The sequence below is a fragment of the Oreochromis niloticus genome, linkage group LG10 (genome assembly GCF_001858045.2).
Source record: "Oreochromis niloticus isolate F11D_XX linkage group LG10, O_niloticus_UMD_NMBU, whole genome shotgun sequence".
NCBI classification, from domain to species: domain Eukaryota; kingdom Metazoa; phylum Chordata; class Actinopteri; order Cichliformes; family Cichlidae; genus Oreochromis; species Oreochromis niloticus.
Genome location: NC_031975.2, coordinates 7,493,877 through 7,517,656, shown reverse-complemented (window position 1 = coordinate 7,517,656; position 23,780 = coordinate 7,493,877). Strand labels below are relative to the sequence as shown.

The 23,780-nt window shown below is 38.8% G+C and overlaps 1 protein-coding gene across 1 annotated transcript in view; it reads left to right on the top strand.

Annotated features, from left to right (window-relative positions):
* Window positions 1-23,780, top strand: part of msi2b (musashi RNA-binding protein 2b) — a 258,025-nt gene that overhangs the window by 2,727 nt on the left and 231,518 nt on the right. Inside the window, 1 exon segment of the mRNA XM_019363878.2 lies at window positions 8,243-8,284. Within this exon segment, the coding sequence (XP_019219423.1) occupies window positions 8,243-8,284 (42 nt within the window).

Here is a 23,780-nt window from a genome sequence, read left to right as displayed (position 1 = left end):
CAGTGTATAAATAATGTGCAATCTACAAGTCTGCGTAGGATAAGGCAAGTAATGTAAATGTAAGAATTTGCTGCTTACTCCTAAGCTTGAGTGTGATTGGCACAGAGCTGAGAAACCTGCTGTTTGTTGGGTGGCAGACCTTACTTTATATTCCTTCCAATTTTTTCTAAGTTGCGAGGTTTGTAATAATGTGGCTGCTCATATTATCATTATTATTATTATTATTGTTATTATAATTTTTTAATATTTTATTTATAATCATTATTCTTTTCATTATTTTGGGGGAGCTATGAGTCTTTTTGGACAGTTTTCAGCTCATCGGTGGAGGTTTGATTCTTCAGAAGGGTTTATGGGGGGGAGGGTAGTTTTTCTGCTAGTCTAAAAATAAGCAATTTGCCTTCATTAAAAAAGGCATATAACACACACTTGTAGTTAAAATTTTGAGTGTGTGTGATTTTTTTTTCCAGCCTATTAGATATTTTGTGTTATGTTTTCTTTTTCAAGTTTCAGGTAATCTCTCAATTACCTCGTGCTTAGTGTTTATATGTTATGTCTTCACTGCTATCAGCTCTATTACTGTGTTATGCAAATGAGGGAGACAAGGACACACGGTGGGGTTATGTTGTGACGTAGCGACTATAGAGCAAGAGCAAGGTTTTTTAGCATTAAAATGACCGGTAAGTCAGGCCGATGACATTGCAAAACTTGCAGAACCTCTCCAGAGGGGAATACTTAGAAGCACTTTACGGGGGCTGCTTGAAGGGTTGGAGATATAAACATACTTTGATGCAGAATCTAGAGCAGTTTGATAACTTCAAGTCTGACATTTTGAATGAGCAGCTTTGTGACAGCTTGACAGCATATATATTTACAGCAAAGGTCATGGGGGGGTATGAATAAGGGAGGGGAGCACGTAAATATATATGCTTACACCTGAGAGTTGGCCTGTGCTGCGGCAGTCTATTACTGATGTCTGATAAATAGAGCAGTTGTTGCTTTAATTGCCTTGCCCAAAGGCACTTTGAGAGCAGTGCCAGCAGGAAACAGTTTAATTTCTTGTGTATTTTTAATACCGCTAACATATGTTACAATATTCATGGGATTACATTAATGACCTGTTAAAATTGCAGTCTCAAACCACTTGTGTTACAGCTGATTTCTTGATTACGAAAAAGCTTCTTTTTTTTTTTTGCCCACAAGAAAAATCGGTTGGTTCTTTTTTCTTTTCTTTTTTTTAGATTGTAATATTCAGACTATTTGTAGGCAGAATTTAATCCCATTATTAAAACAATGTGGGACCTCTTATGTATAATAATTGAGTTAAGTAGTATTTTCTCTTGCTCTGCTAAAGTATAATAACTGTCGTGCAGCAACACTAAATCTTCTTATCTGTTGCATGTCTGTGTAGCAAGTTATGGATACACTTTGTTCTTTGGCTACAGATATGCACACAAACAGTGGTGTTATGTCACACGTATTGTAGGCTTTAGATCACATTTGGCACACTTATAATTGAGATGTGAAATGCATGAGAACTGAATGGTGACATTTTAAAGTCTGACATTGAATCATCATTAAGCCTGAATAGTGGCTTGTGCGAAATCATTATGCTTTGGAAGTGAATTATTTTAGTAATTTTTGGTGATGTTTTTTTCCCCTTGATTATTAGATAGTCTACAGTAGACAGCTGACAAACTGAGGAGATAGACCTGGCCAGACTCGATCAGGCAGTGTTGTGATTGCATGGTCGATGTCTTAACTCTTAATCCGCCGGGCTGTAAGAGCATAAGATAATAATTTCGGGACCCCGACTATATTGAAAAAAAAGCCAGTTTAGTTTTGCATACCCGCCTCTTGTTGCTGGTGGCGTTGTAGTTTTTCATCGCACACATAAATCTGAAAATATGGATGATACTGATAATCCAGTAATAATGGAGGTAATCAATAGCTTTAGCAAAATGAAGTGTAGCAGATTGTTGTTTTGTTTGTGTTTTCTTGCTGGACATTTTTATCACTGGCTGAGTGTTTGACGGCATAATTGACAAACCAACGATTCTGCTGACTCAAATGCATGCAGACATTTATATTTCCCAGCTGCTAACGTGCTGTTGTTTACCCGTCAGTGTGCAGTAGAAGATTACAAACCTAAGGCGGCTGTCTGTATCGTCTTTCTCACCATTAGTCACTGTGCTGTATCTGCTGTGCTGTTGTATATCTTAACATTCACACTATCAAGATCGCATTGCATTAGGATCTATCATATCTCTGAGAAAGTTGCTCAGTGGCAATGGGGGAAAAATGAACCGGTCCAGCAAATATGGATGGTCCTGATGTGTTTGCAGATGTTGGGTTGATACAGGTCTCCCTCGTTTGCAGTGCCTGAACGAATCCTTAGCGGTTTGTCTGTCCTTGGTAACCTTGGAAAAAAGTGAGAATGGCTGAAGGTGCAATGACAGGAAGTTAGGTCGTATTAGCTGGGTAGTGCAAGTGTAAAGCCAAAATCATATGGATGTTTTTAGCTCTGTTATTTTAAATCTAATATTTTTCAGTATTAAATCAGTGTCACAAACACAAACACAGATGGTATTTTATTTAGTCTGATGTACTTTTAGATCAACTGCAAACCCCACTTTGATTTAAACATAAAATTTCCCTAGTGTTGAGATCAGGAGTGCTATAGAATCAGTTTTACTCCCAACTAAAAGAAGACAGGCACACCAACGCTGGTTTCATATGCTTCTTTATTTGGTATTAATGTTTTCTTTTGACTGTGTGCTCTACTTTTTGTCCGGTTATGAAAACACTCTAGCCTAGAATGAATGTGAATGAGACATATGGGGAAGCAAAGCCTGGGGGCTTCAAAACACACATGCTGGTAATTCAGAACATATTTACCATTTTTCATGATGCTTTGTTCAGTTTATAAATGTACAACTCAGAGCATCTGTTGCTGAAGATGTTTCAAATCAGGCCTGTATGAAGAAGGACATCATCAATTTTAATCTCAGACATAACAGTAGATTGATTTGATTTTTTTTTCTTACGTGAAGGTGTTACAAAGGCATACATGGGTTTATTTTTTTTTAATGCAAGATCTGATGGTGTGATAGCATGTTTAGGGTTTCTGAGCTTAATTCACTTCAACCAATAAAACCCAATGATATGTAGTCAGCCCCCCCACCCCTCCACCCCCGGATTTTTTTTTTTTTGTCTTGGGTAAATCCAGCCTTTATAAAGTAACCCTTAGGTCAACCTATCCTTGCAGTTTAGGAGAAGCCAAAAAAAACAACAAAAAAACAGCCCAAGAGCAAAGCAGGAGAAAGGACAGGGAAGAGCAGCTGTTCCAGACAAATCTGAGCTTCATTCATCAGATAGTGTTAGGAAGTAAAGTCAAATCAGTGAGCTAAACTGACTCGCTCTTGTTTAAGTATAGCAGGTGCTCCATCTTCCGCGGTTAATTATGGCTGAAGGCGTTATTAGTTCTTTCTGTATCTGTTTCTGTCTCCTGTCCGCTCGTACGGGTCATCAGAGGTTTGTCAAAGCGGTAGTGTCATTTTTAGGCTACTACCAGCAAACGTGGCTCATGTTTGTAATGCTGTTGCATATTTCTAAGAGGTAAATTTTTTTATATATATTTATATATATATATATATATGTAGCCAATTTGCTTGTTGAGCATGACGGTAAAATTCTCATTACTGATTTGAGGATCATAACAAACTGCCTTTTCGAGGTGTTATTCCACGGCGAAAGTCAGCAGAGATTGACAGCACAGATATGAAACATTTATGTTGTAATTTCTTGTCTATTCTATTGCTATCACACGCGCACACCTGTGGACCTGCTCACACACTTATTGAGAGAAGCTGCAAGCTTTGATAAGGCTTTTCCTTTTAGTTTAAACACCACATCATCATGCTAGCGTAGATATGTCTTAAGAGAGAGGAAGAGAGTTTACCCAGGAGCTGCATTAATATATGAAATCCTTTTGTAAGATGTGAACTTAAGATATGTGCTGTTTCTCTGCCCTGATCTCCCACAGTCGCATGCAGAAGCAGCCCTCGGAGACCCTTAAGTAAAAGGCTGCGGAAGATAAAAAGATGATGGGGCAGGGGTGGTGGGGGGGATTCCTCCTGGTCTGTTCTCATTTATTACGTTGACGTATCTGCTTGTATGATGTCTTGAGGAAATCCACTTTTGCTCTTTGTGAGATCATGTTGCATCATATTACAAAGGTGTATCTAAACGTAATTTGAAGAAAGGGTCCTGTGAGGGTGATGCCAAGTCTATAAGGTGAGCACATACTTTAAAGATGTTTCACTGGAGACTACTGCTACGTGAGGTATGTCACGAGTAGTGCATCTTTAGCATGCCACTGTAGCCTCTTGGTTCTCATGAACTCGAGTGTGCACACTGGTTAGATGGTTAAGATTCATCTGAGACACCCACATTGCTAAAGGCACATATACTCTGATTGCAGGGTCCATTGAAAATGACATCACATTAGTGCTTGCCAGTCAATTGTACATAACAGGTACTGCTGCTGTAATTGAATCAGTGCAACAACAAAAAGTACCTCATACTGTGCATCCTACATTCAGCTAAAGATAACAGATGTAATAAAAGCCCAGAACAAAACAATACATTGTCTCAGAAAGAATTTAATGATATTTGACACATATGTAAATTTGTTCTGGTTTGATATAAAAAAAGAAATTTGGATTTCGCTGAATAGGTGAGCACATTATTGTTGTTTTTCACAGTTGCATTTTGATTACAGTTTACATTTGAACACATTACACCTTCAGTTACAGTCATGTTTTCAATTACAATACGATATTGTAGTCATATCTCCCGGACCATTCGACTGTGTTTAGAGCAGATTGTTCGTTCGGCTCCAAGTCAGATTGCTTGTGATTTTTCCATAGTAAAGAAATTTCTCAGAGGGGGGTTAATGAAGTGTTGGTTTTTTTGTTGTTGTTTCTGTTGCTACTGTATGGTAGCCAAATAGCTATAGCTGAGTCAGAGCTCTGGCCCTCTACCCAACAGCGACACTCTTTGCATACTCTCGACATATGTTATCTACCATCTCATGGTTTGTTCCCAGAATTCCTTTCAAGAATCAAAAGAATGTACGAATATTTTGTTGCATCCAGCTGTTGTAAAATTAAGATGAAAGCAATGGCACAGTAAGAGAGATTTGTCTACAGACCATAAAGGAAAGTCATTTCTCAAACAAGAACATAGGCAAAAACAAACTAATAAATAGCTATTATTTATTTATTTTTTTACTGCTTAAAAAAACATGCAGGTTTAGAACAGACTAGAGTCAAATTACTGAAACGGGTGCACGTCTTACATCCAGTTCACTCAACCCAAGCCTGATGGTATGCGTGTTACATAAGAAAAAAAAATGTTTCAGGAAGGAAGTATCAGGTGAAACTGAGACACTATAATCTCTGATACAGTCGTATTCAGTGCAAAGGGTAACTCCTGCCCGATAGGTATGAAGAAGCTTCCTACATGAAAACCTAAAGCTTTAATATGTAAAGCGAAGGGAAACAACTGCCTCGTCTCCTCTTCTTGTAGTTCTAAATTTCTCAGAGGAGTTATTCGTCATAAGTTGTGACCTAAAAAGGTACTGCTACATTTCACAGAAGGATTGGTTAATAAGGCCTCATTGCCCAATTTGGTTGCATTGCTCTGAGTGAGATTTAAGCAATCTGCAGTAACGTTTTTCTCTGCATGTAATTGTTTAAAAATATATATAATTTTAAACAGACTACATGAAATTTTTCCTGCTGTGTTAAAGTGTTCTCATGCGCACGTTCAAGACCAAACGCTTCATAGTGAATAGAAATTCTCAGCAGGACAGAAAAACAATTAGTTTATGTGGTGTGGTAAAATGATGTTTGATATATTTTGTATAAGCTTAAAAAGTAAGATACATTACCAAGTGTAGGACTTTGGTATTCAGAGCATAATGTGTTGTCTTTGCTCAAATAGGGTGCACAAAATAATTGAGTTTGAATTGGTTATGCCTGGGGCTAAGTGCTAAGACAAATCTTTAAATGAAATTCATTACAAGCAGAGTTACCGTGCCCAGGTGTTATTGAATTCATTTCTCATTTTGACCCGATTTAGAAAGATAACAGTAATAAGTGAGACTGACAGAGAAGATGACAGTGACATTGCACATCATGGTTTTCCTTCAAACAGATTAAAATGTAGTCAGTCTCAATGGCTTAATTGATCCGTGCAGATGGCGAATTTTCATCTAGTGTTTTCTTTCCATTGTTTTCCTCGGCGTGATGAGATATCGTTTTCTTAAATAAATCCATCTGTGCCGAGAGAGTAGGAATGCATAGAATTGATATAGTAATTGTAAATATGTCAGTGTGTCACGTAGCACAATATGGAACAGCATGAAGAGTTTCATGATTTTCTTTTTCTCTTTTTTTCTTTTTTCCCTCCTCAAATTCAAATTTGCATCCAGGCGATGAGAGTTTAGGATGACATTGCTGTTTCAGACAGTTCCTCTTCACTGTAAGTGCAAGGTTGATGAGACCCCCCACCACATACCTTTATACCAGAGAAATTAATGAGGAAGATGTAGCTAATGAGATAACAAGCACAAGATGGAGAAACAGGCTGATCTGACGCATCCTCCCAGTTATTTGGCAATATCTGGAGGCGTCACCGGCCCCAGACTCTCATTTTCTTCCTGTCATATTCAATCAGCGATTCCTGCCTAAAATAAAAGTGGGCCTCTGCTGCGACCACGACCAGCGGAACATTGGTGTGGCTGGTCTCCACGCCAACTTTATTTTAACACTGGGGGTTCTTTCTTTCTTTTTTTGCTATACAGCATCAACAGCTAATTTGGGAGCACCAGTATTTAGGCCTGAAAACACAAATGGTAATTTACAGCAATTAATATGTGGTTTCCTAAGGTACATTGCTCAGTGCACTGAGTGTTGTGCCTAGAATGTGTCATTGAGCTCCATCAATTGTAGATAATTTGCCACAGTGAGTAATGAGGCCGGTGATATTGGCCAGCTCTCTTTAAATGCTTTGGTCTGCCTAGTGACAATCATGACGGGAAACAAAGCCAGTTGCTGGACTAAACTGTGCACCTGTATCATTTATAAGGAACCAGGCTAGCTGATAGGCCAACAGTAAATTTAAATGATAAGCTGTTTTGCAGTAGGGATTAATATACTGAGTAATCAGGTTCTTTTACTGCAGTTTACAAATGAACTGGTCACTGAGATTATACATATACGATTTTACTTTATTTAAAAAAAACCCAATGTGCTGTTTGCCAGTAGTTGAGCTGAACAACATCGATTCTATGGGACTCATCTTAGCTTTACTCACTTTCATAGCAGGCACCTCCCTATACATTGTTTTCCACTTCCGGTAGTAGCTCCTTAACATTGGCGGAGATTAAAGCTGCCACAAAGCTGCTGTGATATAAACATGACAAAGACAAAGACCTCAGGATCTCTGGAGGACAAAGCAGGGACGGTGTCCTTCATTTTCAGTCTGTGGCAGTTTTTCATAGCAGGGGGAAACCGTGGCACACACTGTTCTCTTACCTATCTCTGTAGTCTGTCAGCTACCCAGAGCCATGACCTAGTCTGCCCTTTAGTGAAACATCACCCTATCCTTAACCCGACTGTGTCAAAGATTAGACGCAGTAATGTAGTGGTACGACCGTCTTACAGAAATGTCTTCGTTCTGTGTTCTTTTTACTGCTTTGCTGCGCTATTCATATTGACTTTAATTTGTAATTGTGATAACTTTGTCAGCTCTTAAAGGCGACTCTAGGTTTGAAGAGTACATGTTAATTATGAAGCTTTTGTAAATCTTAAAAAAGATAAATTATTATCATTGTTCACAATTTCTCAGCCATTGATGAGATATTCAAGCAATTTGAAAAAGAAAGGTTTGTTCTTCCTCTTGATTTACGCATTCATAGAGCAAAATATTCTCGGGGTGGGGGATCCTGTTTAAAAAAATAATCCAACATCATAGCCATATAATAAATACCCAATATAGTACAACTGCCACTGAAGTACCAGTAATTATATTCTCGAGGAGTCTAAAGGAGTCAAAATGCGGCAGTGTGGAGGTTTCACCCCGGGGTCCTTTGTGGACACCTGTTCGGTGCCTTTCACCCCAAAGATATACCAGCCTATCCTTTAACAACAATTTTGCTATTCTTTTCTCATTTCAGATTGATCCTAAGGTTGCCTTTCCCCGTCGCGCCCAGCCTAAGGTAAGAATAAATTGGTCACTATCCCCGCTCAAAGCAAATGATTTTGTCTCATGTCACTAGCTTACCTAATTTTGTGTGCTCACACAGCAGATACGAAGAGATAAAAAAAAATAGTCTGCACCCATTGTTCTCACCTTGTCTGCGCTGTTTCACCAAAGCAATTAAAGTTGAAAACATGAGACTTAAAGGAAATTTTCAGCATGATTAAGGTTATGTTGTTTTTCTGCGTTACCCCACTGTTTTCTTTCCATATAATATTTTTTCCATTGTTTTTATCCTGATTTGCTTATTTCATCCCTCATCACAGCTGTTTGCAGTGGCAAATGTTTTGAAATGAACTCTGTCTTATTATTACAATCCTGTAGCAGAGGTTTCCGATTTTAGTCTGCAGCAGTATTAAATCAAGCTTTATTGTCTGTTTAATGCATCAGAGTCTAAGTGGTGAAACCATCTTGCTTTGGCAACTTGCCTCTTGACTTGACAGGGTCATGACTGACAGGAGACAGGCTCTAATATATCTGCAGAGAATGCAGGCTGTTGGTTGAAACTTTTACATTTGGGTGAAAGGAGGAAATCTGATTATTTGAAAGTGGAATCAAGACCTTCCTTTCATGTGGTTTTGAAGGTGCACATTATGCAGAATGGTGAATTATATTTTGGAGTGAACAGGCCTGTATTACCCTGACTGAATTTGCGAGAAATGATTGGTGACTTCTCAGTGACAGTGATGAATTGCATTTACTGGTTGAATTCGAAGTCTGTTGAGTTGGTCTGGAGTTGAATGGGATTGAATATCACAAGTGATTAAGAAATATCTTTGTTGTGTTGCATGCGTGTAGAATTTCTCACAATTAGCACTGAAACAATGGGTGATTTTAAAAAATAAGCCCAACTCCAATCACGCAGGAACTGTGGTACAGGCTCTTCATGATGCACATTATCTTTTGTCTTCTTGATTACTGTTCTTGAGCAGTTCTATTGACAATTAAAAATTCAGCATGTGCAGATGGTGTTGTGGCATACAGTCAAAGGCTTTGTTGACATGCCCTCTCACACCATCCCCCACTTTTTACTGTGGAGGCTATAGCACATCACACTGTAGTGCTATTCAGCATCGCTATCAGGGCTTTTTCCACCTAAACCAGGTGGAAATCGATAATAGATTTTCTCCTTTCCACCGGATCAGAGAGAGGCATTGTTAAAGACTTGGTTAGGTTTCAAATAAGGAATTGGCAGTGCAGACTTTCAAAGCCAGAGCACATGGTGACTTAAGGATATCGGCATATGGCTGAAAAACTACCAGTCTTTCTCTGTTTTCTTGTGTGGCAAGTATATCGCTTTAACTTCGTCTGCTGTAAGCCCTGCTCATAAAAGTCCAAGGTGCAGTAAAACAGCTCAGATGTTTGATGATGCTTCCAGTTTTTAAGTGGAGAAGAAACTCCACTGCTGTCGTGGTTATTGTTGATCTTTTTTAAAAGAGCATTATACCACTTTTTCTTTTCTTTTTTTTGTCATGACTCACACAGAAATACAATATTTTGAGCAGTTCTACAGGTCTTAAACATATTTGTCATTCTACCTTGCGTGATTCATAACTCAGTGAAGTAATGACACCGTAACAGAATTTGTGGCACTACACAAACCTTGTACCAATGATTTATAAAATGGCTATAGGGCAAGCTTGTTAGAGGAGAAAAATGGCTGTATTGAATGTGGATTATAAAGGATCTTAAAGCAATGGGATTAAGCCAGATAGATTAACATTGCATGGGTTTGTACTTTAAAAGACCTTTAAAAGAAGTCTCATTTGGAACTTCCCATTTAGAAAGTTTTCTCTGTCTCGCTGTGGCGGATACTTTCTTTTGTCCCTTTTTCCCGACTCCGCTGTGTGCCTGCCTGGCTGCTTATGCCTGCCGGTGAATAGGGTTTTGTTTAAGGAAGCTCGTCTTGGCAGTTGCCTCGGCGGCACGAGCTTCGGGGAGCAAATCGTGACGAGACCAATCAGCATTAATTTTCTCACGGCTAGCAATGACCTCACAGGTGAACCCTGCCAATGACCTCGCGCTGCCGAACGCTGCGGCATGGTAACTCTATACAGTATGTACATCACGTAGAGTAATGCTGAAAACAGACAGGAGGTGAAGGTGAACACAGAGGACATTTCACTGTAAACAACTGAAGGTGTTAGTGCTGGGATGACAGGATCACAGGAAAAACATCTTGTATCAGCAGGCATAACTGACACTGCCCCAAAACATGGACAGTTCCAAGTGTCAAGAGACAGTGAGAAAGGCGACAGACGATCATTGGGGTACCTTAAAGTGAACACGCCCTCATTTTGATTCATATCTGACGTAACATGTACGACAAATCAGTTTGCCTTCATTTGTACGGTTTAAAAAAAAACGTGAAACCTTTGTGTTTCTAATGTCAGCATTGCATGAAATGTAAGTTGCTGTCATAATAAGACAGTTGACTTTTTTGTTTTTGTTTGTACGAGTCAGTTTTTTGCAGATATGACGAGTAAGTCACAGAGCACTGTTTCCCTCTGATTTCCACCCAGCGTTTGAGAATCATGTATATGTATGATTTGAGTAATCTTAGGGGGGTTTTGTGACTATCTGCACCAGAATATTGGTAAAGGGCACAAAGGGGAGATAACCACAGGTCCTGTCAATCAAAGAAAACAGGCTAAAGAAATGCAAACTGGCACCCACATTACAAATGAATAATGTCACCCAACTAAGGCTTATCTCATGACTTAAAAAGAACATTTTGTATTATAAATAGAAGCTGTGCTTACAAGTCATGTCAAAGGTATCAATATAGACCGGTCCACAAATATTCAGGGATTAGGTTGCATCTGAGGATGATTGACAGATGAGAATGAAAGGATTAAACAATGATGATGTGATGCAAAGTGCTTTATGCACATTCATTTATGCCTCGTCTCCTCTTAGCCTGGCTGGGGATAGCCGTGGCTTTGTTAGATAGGCTGCTAAAAGTAGCTTTAGAATGCCAGGATTTCTCTGCAAATTCTCAACGTGTAGTTTCCCTTTTGACAGAAATGATTTTATTATCACCTTTACGTACTTTAGATGCATTGCAATGAGGTTACTTTTGAACAAGGGATGCGAATACCAAATTTATTCATCACCACGTACTATAGTTTTGTGTAAAACTGTAAAAATATTTGTCTACATTTCTGGAAATTAGTTAGCAGATGTGCTAAGTGTAAGAAACAGGGCTTTTCTTTTTTTCTGGAGTCTGAAACATCCTGCTCTAATTAATAACAACAATAATGGGAATGTAAAATGGTACTGATTAATAACCTTTTGGGTTTAATCAGACAGATAGTAGTACATAATCGTCTCGTTATCAGTGTAGATGCTTGATAGATTTTTAAAGTCTATTGCAAACCCCTTAAATTTTAGCAAGTTTTAAATCTGCCGTTCAGAATTGCGATTTTTCCCCAACTAAATTTCAGGCTTGTTTAGGAATTGAAAATTCTCTGAAAAATAAAGAGAAACTATCAACAACCCACCCACCTTTTCAGTACTGCCACTGTATATAGAAGGCAGTAAAGAAGACAGAGATGAGTTGATGCTGTTCCGTGCGATCTTCTCGTTTGATATTTTGCAGTAACGCTCAAACTGAAACGTGTAAACGAGGCCCGCTCTGGGTTTCCTGGAGAAATCAAAGAGACGGCTTCTGCCGACATTGCTCGAGATTTACCACTCAACTGTTGGCGTCATTACCGCTGCTGCCGGTGCTTTTGTTTCCCACAGTGGAGTCACACACAACCATGGCATGTCCCAGCATGATTTTAATTGCCAGTGGGACTGTGGCCACTTCAGTGGGAGATGAGTTCTGATGGCTTGTTATGGAAATGAAAGGAAAGAGCAACATCCATTTACAGAGCAATGGGCGTAACCCTTCCCTTGTACCTCATAAAGGGATTTGCCATGTAAGCCATTGAGAACAGGTAGTCGGTGTGTCTCTGGGAGTCTATAGGATGTTGAATCTTTGTGCAGGAAAAAAGAAATGTGTACTGCAAAAAAAGCAACTGTGACAATACTTTGAGAGATGCTCGTTTTGTTTGCCGCTGCAGTTTTCTTTACTGAAACTTAAGATTTGCAAACCGCTTGCTTTATCAGGTAACTGTGGTAGTAAACTGGTTGAGCTCATTTAGGGGCATCAGACAGATCCACCATTAAACCACTGTCCTGAATTTTACTTCAGATTGTGGCAGCTGTGACTGTGGCTTCCCTGTTCACGGCCCTCTGTTAGTGCTAGCCTGTCTCTGACAGCTGGAGTTTCCACCCTTTCTCTTTGCCTCCTTCTTTGTCTCCCTGTCTGTCTTTGCACGTCACGTTCCCTTTTTTCCTTTGCCTCTTTTCTTTCCTCTATCTTTCTTTTTTTTTCTTCTGTGAATGGCAAATTGACCAGTGCCCCAACCTCCTCCACTTGTCTGCGTTCCACACATCTCTCTTAGGGACTGTTTGTGCTTTATGTGGCTGCTTGCAGAAGAAAAAACCTCCCAGGTGTATTGAGGTTCTAGAAATTTCAAGACTCAAGTTTTAATGAAGTCAACTAACAAAGCTGCATTCCCTTCCCCAGGCCATTTGTGCTGTGACCACATGTACACACACTGTATTGGAAACAGGTAGTTTGATATCCACATTTGAAAACAAAACTGTCTCCTTTGCTTGCTCCTTTGTTTTCTTTTTATATTTTATCTCTCAATCTATCATTCTTCCTCACTGCAGCATCCTCCCCTTTCTGTGCCCGTTTCTTTCTTAGTCTTTCAGGATTACAAGGGCTTGTAAATCTAGTCTTACACCTTGCTCAGTTATTTGATCTAGATTTAGCATTATGATATTCCCCTTGTCAAAATGATCCTTATTTTAAATGACACAGCTCACTGCTGGGAAAATGAAACCTCCGTAGCTGCCAGCCCCTTTGAATGTCCCTGTGAGTTTATTAAAAGCACCAGCTTCCCCGTTCCAACTCAGATCTGCACAGCTGCACGAGTCCGAAAGAATATTCAAGGACAAAAGTCTATAATGTAATTCGTGCAACAGAATGCCGGATCATTATCTTTGGTGAGCGTCACTTTATGACTGTGAGCCCTCCCAAATATTTCCAGTGTTAAAGAACATTATTTCCTATTAGACTTCTTCTTTTTCAAGCAATTTCTGCTGTGCAGATAGCACACAGAGTAGAAGAAAGAGAGCGAATGTTGTGTTGTGCAGGCTATTATCCGAACCTGACATTGCATTTCAAGGCTTGTGGCACAGGTCTTATCCCGGTGAGTGACCAAGATGTCCAGCTGAAAGAAAAATTTTTTTCTTTCTTTATCTCTTGAAATAAATGCACTTTTGAAATCAGGCTTTACAAGTGACACTAAATGCTCCTCACTGAGACCAAGAGACAGTCCGATAGTAAGCAAAGACAACTTTGACCAAGACGACAGGAAAGTGACAAGCAACTTGATGGGAATTCTTCGCTGTCACTCTTGTGTCACCCCCTGAAAAAAGCAGATGTGCAGCCAACATGAATAAGCCCCTCCTCAGACGGAGGTTGACACAAGGAGTTGTTTTTTCCCCCTGTGGTAATGGCTGCTGTGCTGAAGCTGGAGATGGGTTTAAATCCCTGACCCGTCAGCTCCTTTGCTTTCAGTGGCCTCGGTGGAACTGCTCCAGATGAAAATGGGGCCAGAGCAGAGACATATGAATGACTGTTTGTTTGGTGGTCAGACACAATCACCAACTGAGTGACCCAGTTAACGGGTAGTCAAAGCGATGCTCAGTTTGATTCGTGCATTTTTTTTTCCTTTTAATGTTTCACACTTTCTAAATGTATCCTGTGTTCCCTTTTTTTATGCCTTCCACCAATATTTATACTTCAACTGAAATATAAATGATTTGTAAATGTGAAAGCTAGTGTAATTATTATTATTATTGTTATTATTTATTTTACTGCAAATATAATACGAATACGCATTTTCTTTTGTTTGAATAATTGCTATTGCGCTTATAAATGGAGGGTGCGTGTGTGTGATTCTTCTTTCCTCTGCCTCCTTTTTTTTCCCTGCTGTGGTCTCCTTGGTTGCGGGTGGAGAGTAATTAGGTTTTCTAGGGGATTGAGGGGCTCTTACAATGCTTACCAATGGCAGCCGTCAGGCAGGCTAGTGCTGGCAGGGCAGAGAGGACAGAGGGCTGTGCAGGAGCCTGGCACTGCTAAACCTGATGCTGACTGACAGTAATGAGGACAGCTTGCTAGCCAGGATAGAGAGGAGAGGCGTGCAGAGGAGAGGAGGGCATGGTCCTCCACTATACCTCTCAAGACCTCTTATCAAAGCCTCTGTGCGCACACACACACACACACACACACACACACACACTCACACACGTACCACTAGAAATACAAACACAAGCACACACAAGTTCAACATGTACTAGGTAGACCAGAGCAGATACATCACAGGTCGGTGTAATACCTGTGTTCTTGGGCTTTACTTATAAATCTAATAAAAAGGATCAGAAATAAGGTAAACTGTGATTACTGGAAAAACATTTTAGCACATCTGGAGACGTTTTGTTCGGTCTCTGGAAAATAGCCTTTAAGTACTTAGAAAGGAACAATGCATTTCCTGAAATATGTATAGTAAATGACTTTAGTGTTGTTTTTTTGTTTGTTGCTGTAGTTACAAAAAAATCGACTGCAGTTAGTTATTAGGATTTGCTTTTGCAGTTGTTTCTGATCACGATGTCACCAGGAATCTAAGTGGCTTTGGTCAGCACAGCGCAGCAGCATCACTGACCTTGGGGCCTCATCAGCTGTAGCACTCTTGGATATTAGCGCTCTTCAATAATGCGGCAGGTCTTGTAAAAAAAAAAAAAAAAAAAAAAAAATTGGTTTCACAATAACATCTTTTTTTCCACCCTCTCAAGTCTTTACCCATCCAAGGCATTACATCGGGGAGGGGCTTTAGAAGGCATTTCTAATTTTTTAACTGTGACCTCTTTGAGATCGCGTTCGAATGAAACACGGGGAATAATTAAAAAGCGACGGCCAGCTTAATCAGGATGATGAGTTCTATTGTGCTGTCAGACACGTTACCTTGCCATCCAATTTTGATTTCTCATTGCTTCTCAATAACTTTACACCTGTGTTTCTGCTTTTGTACATGCTGTCTGGGATCGGTACAACAAAGAGTGACATATGGCACCCACAGCAAGAGAGGCTCAGGGGTGTCAAGATGTGTGAAGTTATTACAAATAGACCTATGGCTATTTATAATAGCAGCATTTCTTACTGGAAAAATGAGGAGAACTTTAGGAGGATCTCTGAGTATATGATTATTTTTTATTAATAAGTACACATCAAGGCTATAAATGTGATATTGTTTTAAGGCGACTTAGCTGGAGTTTTGAGGTCGAATTTAACTGGTGCTTATTTATTTATATTAATATTTTTATTTTTATTTAAAAATAAAACCTGACAGAACATGTTGTGTTTTGTAAATCTGTCTTTTTTCTTCTTCTTTTTTTAAGCTTTATTCGTGACTCATCTCCAGGAGTAAGGTTTTAAACATTCAGTAGCCACACTGCATCCAGAGTTGATTTGTAATTATAAAAGTGAAGCTTAAGTGTGATCTTTTTGAGTTGGATGTGTCTGTGGGACTGGAAGGATGCCTGACCAGCTCACTGAAGTGTTCTGCCATGATTGGATCCAGTTGTCATTCTAGTGTAAGATATTGGAATTTCGCCTGCCAGATAGCTCTTTCTCACTTTGACGTTGTTTGACAGTTCAGTTTTTATGTGCTGCCCTGATTTTTTTTTTTTATTTATTTTTTTCAGGGCACCAACCTTTCAGATTAAGACTGATATTCTTTGAGCTAGACAACTCTGTCAGGTTATTAGCTGTGCTATTGTTGGCGGTGTGATTAGCAGTGATGGTCAATAGCTTTTTGTTGCCCTTTTCTGGTTGAACTGCTTGTTTGCGACACATTTCTGGATGTAAGCTCAGGGGTTGAGGAGGCTGCACGGCATCTATTTAACAGCATTTTCCCCAAGCTTCGATCACACGACTAACTCTGTACAGAGGTAACTCATAAGTACCTGAAGGCCTTTCTCAGTGTAATAATATGTTTTGTCACTGCTCTCATGCAGTCGTTTGAGTAACATTCTAAAAATAACCAAACATGAGACAACAAATAACAAGCCACTAATGAAAATACATTCTTTGCTGTAATACACATTTCGAGAACCTGCGCTATTATTTTGGTTGTCACTCTCATCGGCTGTGTTTTCTTTGTTTTACACCCCAAAATGTCTTTAGTTGAAGGTGACTGCTGTGTATCTGTTATCACTCCAATGTATACATATTATGTAATTAGCTGAAACCACTGAAAGCTTTGTTGTTTAATTAAAATGCTAAAATTTTGAGTGAATTACTTTTTCATTTAAACAGATGGTGCTGATATAAGATAAAAAAAGGTTAACAGGATATAAGTGTTTCAAGATTATGAGCATAATGCATTGTAGCGAAGTTCTAAAGCAAGTGTCCTTTATAAAGGCTGCTTGTTTTATATAAGCTAGTGCATTTAACTGAATTTACACTAAATGTTCCTACTTACCCTGAGTTTTCCTGGATACTCACAAGTGTAGTTGTGTTTAGTAGTTCTTTTGTGCTATTTTGTACTTCAGTACATGAATATGCAATATTGTGCAGTATACCCATGGGACTGCTTTAACTTTAACTTAGTTAAACTTTAACTTACTAGTGGTGTGATCATTATTTCAGTTATGTCTAGGCTTTGAGTGTTGTGGATGTGTTTTGTGGTTTCCAGTGTTTGTGTGGCCAAGAATAATGACCAAGAGTCCTGTTGCGATTAATGAATGAGTATAGATGTTCAGGGTTGTTGTGCAAGTGTTAATAAAACCAGTGTTCCTGTAACTGTGTGGCCTATGGGGCACAGCAATGTGATAGAAACTGAGGTCCCTGCCTCTAAACACATATTATAAATCCACAAATATGAGTGCTTTCTTAAAAAAAAAAAAACTAGACCGATTACAGTAGACTTTTCTGTGTTAACTATAGCTTAAGTTAAGTTTACTATAAAATCTTCTAAACTGAGGTTATATAAAATGCATTTAGCTTAAATAATAGAACCTTTTTACTTTGGTATGTATTAGTTGCAGCAACCAGCTGGTTCCTCAGAGATTGAACACCCTCACTATCACTTTAGATCGCAAGACACAGTTTATATGAAGGAAGGCAACCTGTCTTCAACAGTCGTTGTCTGCCTTAGACAGACAGATTGATGTTTAATTAATAAATGCAAACAGTTGACCAACTCGTTGCAATCAGTCTGATGAACACATCTTGTCTGTGACATGTCTCTTTACAATAGGAGACTTGAGTCAACTGGTTGCAAGTAGTCACAGCCCTCAAAGCAACTAATTGCACACAGCTGCAATAATGTTGGTCGCACCACTGTTTTCTGTGTCGTGACTGTAGCACTAAGCACTGCCTTCCCCTTGGAAGTTGACATTATTAATTTTAAGGCAAAAATGCAAGTTTACATTTGTATTTTTAATTTACTACTATTCAATTTTACATAAAATCTTAATGGTATTCTTGGAAAATCTGGATATATTCATATGGTTGTGGTAAAACAAGGGAAGATATATAATAGCTGAGGCTGCATTGCTATGCTAGGTTATATGGAGTTGTCTGTTCTTGGATTCATAATAATGCACAATTTTTCAACCTAAATGGGGAAAAAAATCTGTGACTTTCTGTAATCTGCACTGAGCTTAAGTGGTATGCTTATTTTTTATTTTTATACGATGACAGCTGCTGCTGCAATGTGTCATATTGTGTACCTAAAAAATATACGGTACGCATGTGTTACACACCAAGTCTTCAATACTGAATTACTGCATCTAAGTCAGGGTGCTAAAGAGCTTAGCTGTTCCTCTACATAATGCCTCGGTCCTCAGCTGTGACCTTTCTCTTTCGCACATCATTCACGATTATACTGCTGACATGTTGGCTCATGCCAATAATTTTTCATTGGAGGCAGTGTCAGCCACATCATATTTTATCATCTGGATAAATTTGTGTTGTGTTTTCATGTGGGCTCACCATAATTTGTATTTGTCTGTTTATGTGCCTGTCCTAGAGATTAGATTTTGCATTTAATTTAAGTCGGAAAAGAATTCAGATGTAAACACAATCTGGCGCCAGAAGGAGGGGAAAAAATGCTTATATTTGTGTATAGTCTCAAAATGAGCAATATGTAATATGAATAGGATACAGTGCATGTGTCAGTATGTGTGTAAAACAGTGAGCTTGCACAAAAGTGAGGCATGCATCAGACACCGTGTGTGTGCACAGACTCGGAGCATAATGATCACATGGTGCTTGAAAAATTGAGGAGAAAAGGGGCAGAATATTAAAAACGGTAATTTTGTGTATGATGTGATTGTTTGAGATATTTGACTCTTACTTATAGCCAATATTTCATATGGATGAACAGTGTTCAAATGTAGATTTTTGCATCCAGATCTGAGTCAAATTCAATTCTTTTCATGCTTAATGAAATGGTCTCCAGAGTGATGTCGTTTCCAAGTGCACCTTATGCACTTCTGTGACTTAGAAGTCAAAAAATGCGACTTTATTATATATCATTTGAGTGCTCTGTCTGCAAATAACAAAATAGACCTTGTAACAGAAAGCATCTTTTTTTTTTCTTCCGCTCTTCCGCTTTTTGTGTAGAAATTGTGAGCTGCCTTGTGCTGTAGTTGTAAAATATAAAGGGGAAAGTGCATGTTGAATTAATTAAATAACAGTGGTTATTACAGACAACGGGTCTTTATGCATTTCCCCCCCAACAATATAAGTAATTCTGCAGCTAGATGGTCTTTGTACTCCATGTGAGACAGCGCTAATTATCTTCACAGAGTTCTAAACAGTAACAAACCATCACCTCCACACATGCATCAGTCTTTCTGAGTTAGTGACTGTGTCGTGCAACTTGGTTTCTTTCAGTTTGACTGCATCAGCTGCTCCACCGATCATAAATACTAGTCAAGTGTTTTTTTTAACAAAAGAAATGATTAAATACCGTTTCAGGTGGGACTTAAATGTTCTCTATGTAATTGAAACCATTGCTTAACTAAAGTAATTACTGCACATTATCCATTCTCAGAAAATATTCAGAGGTAATGTCAGCGCCATGCTTGGCTGTTCACAAATTTGATTTATTGTGCCAATTGTGAGATTTCAGTATTTCCAGTGAATTAATTCAATGGTAAATTGGATATCATATGTCTTGCCAGCACTTTTTCAATTTCTAATATTTGCCGCTCACAGCTATGCACCTCACACACACTGTTTGCCTCCGTTCAGAAGGTTTCGCGGGGCTGCCAGTTTGGACTTCCATTTAAAGTAAAACTGCTTTAACCACATGGTGTGGAGCTTGTTGCTTTTAAAAGAAATGAGGGGACCTAATTTAATTGACTGTGATTGACACTGGCTTCTACCACATCAACTGGTAATTTATTCCTTCTAATCCAACCTTTTTTTTGCGGCTGCGCTGCAGGTGTGCCGCTGCTGTGCCAGCATGTTTGGATGCAAAATTACAAAAAAAAAAAAGTCTTCTTGCACCTACACGCTCTACATGTGGTAAAGCAATGCCATGAATTTGGACCACTGCCTGTGCTTTCACCTTGATTCATTAAAAGAAGATCCCCTGTGACACACAGTTGGGAAATGCAAAAACATCCCAGCGAATAGGGGAGAAAAAAAAAGAAAAGAAAACCCTCCTTTCCACTCCTCTCTCCTCTCCTGCTAGTCGAGAATGTGAAGTAATCACAAGCAGTTCAACTTTGGCTTGTAACAGTTATTTTGTGACTTAATTTTCTCCCGTGTTATCATACAATAATGAAAAGTGTTGACAGATTCATTTCCTTGCTGCTACCGCCTAAGACCATTTTGTGATTTCTAATTGATAGCTACATGCGGCATTTTTATAGCACTAGCTATTTTATAGCACTTTTAATTAGGCCAACTTTGACCTTCTGTTCGCTTTGCATTTATATTGCTCCAAATTATTTTCACCTTCTTTCTTCATTAACTTTTGTCAAATGAATACAGTCATTTACAAGATAATAATCCATACATGCACTCAAGTAAATTGCTAATAGTCTGTAAAATTAAGTCTTTTATTACACACAAACAGGCAGGTATTTGTGAAACAAAATCATGTAGTTTTTAAGTAAGGAACAGACAGCATAGAAAATAGAAAATGAGTGAATAAATATACCTCAGTAGAATAAGTCTGTAATAACCACTTAGTTGACTAATTTAGTAAGGGGAAGCCCTTACCTATGTCATTAGGGAATACAGGTGTATGATGACTCTTCATTCAGATAAATCCTTCACATGGAACTAGTTAATCTCCCATGTAATACTGAGCAGATGTGTATACTGGTAAATGAATAAACACGAACATCCGATGAATCTCAATTGACGGGGTGTTAAGTATTCATTTGGACTTCATCTTCTGAATGAATATTGAATTTGCCGGCACATGCATGCCAGCATGCGCCACATGTGCACAAAGAATTCTGAGACATTAAACTCTTATTGTGGCACCGGGTGATTTTTGCTAATATAATGTGGCACAGCAGTCACGGCCTGAGTCCAGACACTCAGATAGACCAGATTTCCAGATGTTTAAATTGCTGCCATGCTTTCATTTTAATGTGCGTTCTATGTAAGCTTGTATCTTAACAAGGACAATTCTAGGGAAATAGGGGAGCAGATAGGAGGGGCTGAATTTATTATATTCACCACCTGCAATCTATCGACGAGTCTTTCCAGGCACAGATTTTCAACTTTTTTGTGTTAGTGTGAATTTTTCTAAATTATGATTAAAAAGCAAGATGAATTCCACATTTGGATGTTTGAGGGGCGGTGGAAGATCAAGCTGTCGTTCCAGCAACTAAGGCTGAATCCTACCTGTCATAGTTTTTCATCCATCACTTTTAAATATATTGTTAATTGCAAATATATTACGCATTAAAACGCATTAAAAAGAGATAGACAATAAATACTACTCGAGCAGCTTTACAACAATATTGTGGTTTGGTTTAAAATGTAATCCATGCTCCTGACATGGAATATATGTCCTATTAAAATGCATTAGTTCCAGTTTAGTGCTCAGTAACTCAAAAAAACATAATTCATGATCACAAAATAATAGATTTCTTTTTTGTGGTTATTTCACAAACTGACATGGAAGACAGCAATGAAGAACAAACCCAGGATATGAAGCAGTGCAGTTGAATGAGTTTGCACTTGGTGCAGTGCAGTTAGCATTTGATGGCAGCATGCTGTCAGTAAACCAAATTGCATTGACCCCCATTTTCAAATTAAAGAAACATGACATCTTTTCCGGAAGCTTCCTCTCTTTTGACCTTAACCTTCCACTGAATAAACAGTTCATGCCTAATGCCAGTTCACCCAAGAAGTAAGTAATACGGTGGCTGCATTCAGAATCATTTTCTAGCTGGGGTGGCTACTTTTAAAGTTTTTAAAGAATACAGAGATTTGGCAAGCTGCGCTGTCTGAAGCACTTAATATGCATAAAGTAGACAGGGCCTCCACTGTTGATAAAAAACGCCAGCAAACACTAGCATCTATGAATGCATTAAAAGTAAATAGTGGCAAAGAATTCATTAACGTTATTGGTAATTATGTTTGTGCCACTTAATGAGGCCCCTGTTTTGCTCCACAATGGAGTGGACAGTTATTAGACAGACAGTGGTGATGTTTCAAATAAAAGTAGAGGCGTAGTTTTACATTTGAACTCTTCTGACCTTCATTCTGGCTTCATGTTACGTGCGGCATATTTGGGTGTGAATGAGTTTGTCTTTCTGTCCGTGCGCCTCGTCTCTCTACCCTCTTTGCAGTATTAGAGCCTTTATCTGCTTGGATGACTTTCTACCTGTATTACTAGTTTAATTTCCTTACCTGCTTAATTGAAATTCACATCTCTTTCTCCTCCTGTGGTTGTGTGTGTGTGTGTGTGTTTGAGAGAGAGAGTGGGGGGATATTAGTGAAGATGTATTTTCATTCTGAAGGTGGCAAGTGATGGACAGGATCTCACAGACAATGCATCCCCCTCAACTACCCTCAATCTTTTTGTCTGCTGAACCTGTCTTTTAGATACCTTTCAACCTTGTCTCTTTCTTTTGCGCTCTCTATTCCCAAGTCCTTCTTTTCCCTGGATTGCCTCAGCTTGATAAAGCTGGTGCTAAATTTAGAGACATATTTCTCAAAGTCACCAGGACTAAAAGAGAGAGGACCACAGACAAAATGGCCCCTTTAATCCATGTTTATCATCTTTTATTTATCTCTTTGACAAACGTGAAGTCGTCACAGAAATTCCCTTTTCCCTTTCGTCTCTCCGAGGCTGCCATAACTTTTTCTGTCCTCCAATTAAATGTCACTGGCTGCACGCTCGTCTCGGAAGGCCACATTTAAACCGACAGCATGTGCAGATGACATCATTCGGCTTAGTGGGGTTGTGCTTTATACAATTAAGGCTTGTTGAGATTCTAATAGAATACTTTGCCATTAAAATTACAGCTGCAAACGTGCTGTCATTGAGTTTGGCCTTCATTACGCACCCCTTATATCCTCAATTTCTTTGTTAGACCTGCGATCGTTTGATTACAGCGTGGCACCAACAGGAAAGAAATTATGTGTGTTCCTCCCAGAGTGGTTTCAGCTTAGAAGCTCGGCTCATCTAATTTTAGTGAGGAAACCTGCTTAGCCACTGGCTAAGACATTAGCAAATAAAAGCAATAAAGTATAGCCATGGAGGCAAAAAAAAAGGTGGTAATCGGAATTTTGTAACTGAACTGTAGCCAAAGAAAAAGGCATGAGTTATTAAAAGATACCACAAGACAGGATGGAGCATGTTATACAACCAAAGGAACAAGCCAGACATTTTAGTAACAAATGTCAGCATGTTTAAAAATCTGTGAAAAATCTTTTATACAGGAATAGAACAAGGGAGGAGACGTGATGTGAGAGAAAGTTGTGAGCAGCAACAAAGCTAACAGTATTTATTAGATTTGGTAAGATTGCCCACACTTGACTATAGAATCTTAGACGTCAGAAAGTGATTCAGCAGCGAGATCTTGTGTCAGATCCTTGCATATTTAGCAAGGATCATAGTATTAAACTGTAGAGCTGAACTTCTCAGGGCAAGAAAAATTATATTAGTAGTACACAAATACTGCTAATGTGTGTTAATCTACTTTTGGTAACAATCTCTGAATTGTGTTTATTAAAATTGCTCATGTGGGGAACGCTGTGAATAGTGAGTTGCTTGCAAAATACAGAATTTAGCAGTGGCAGAATATTCCTTCCTGTAGGTGTGCTAGTTTGTCTTGTAAAGCTCTGGCAA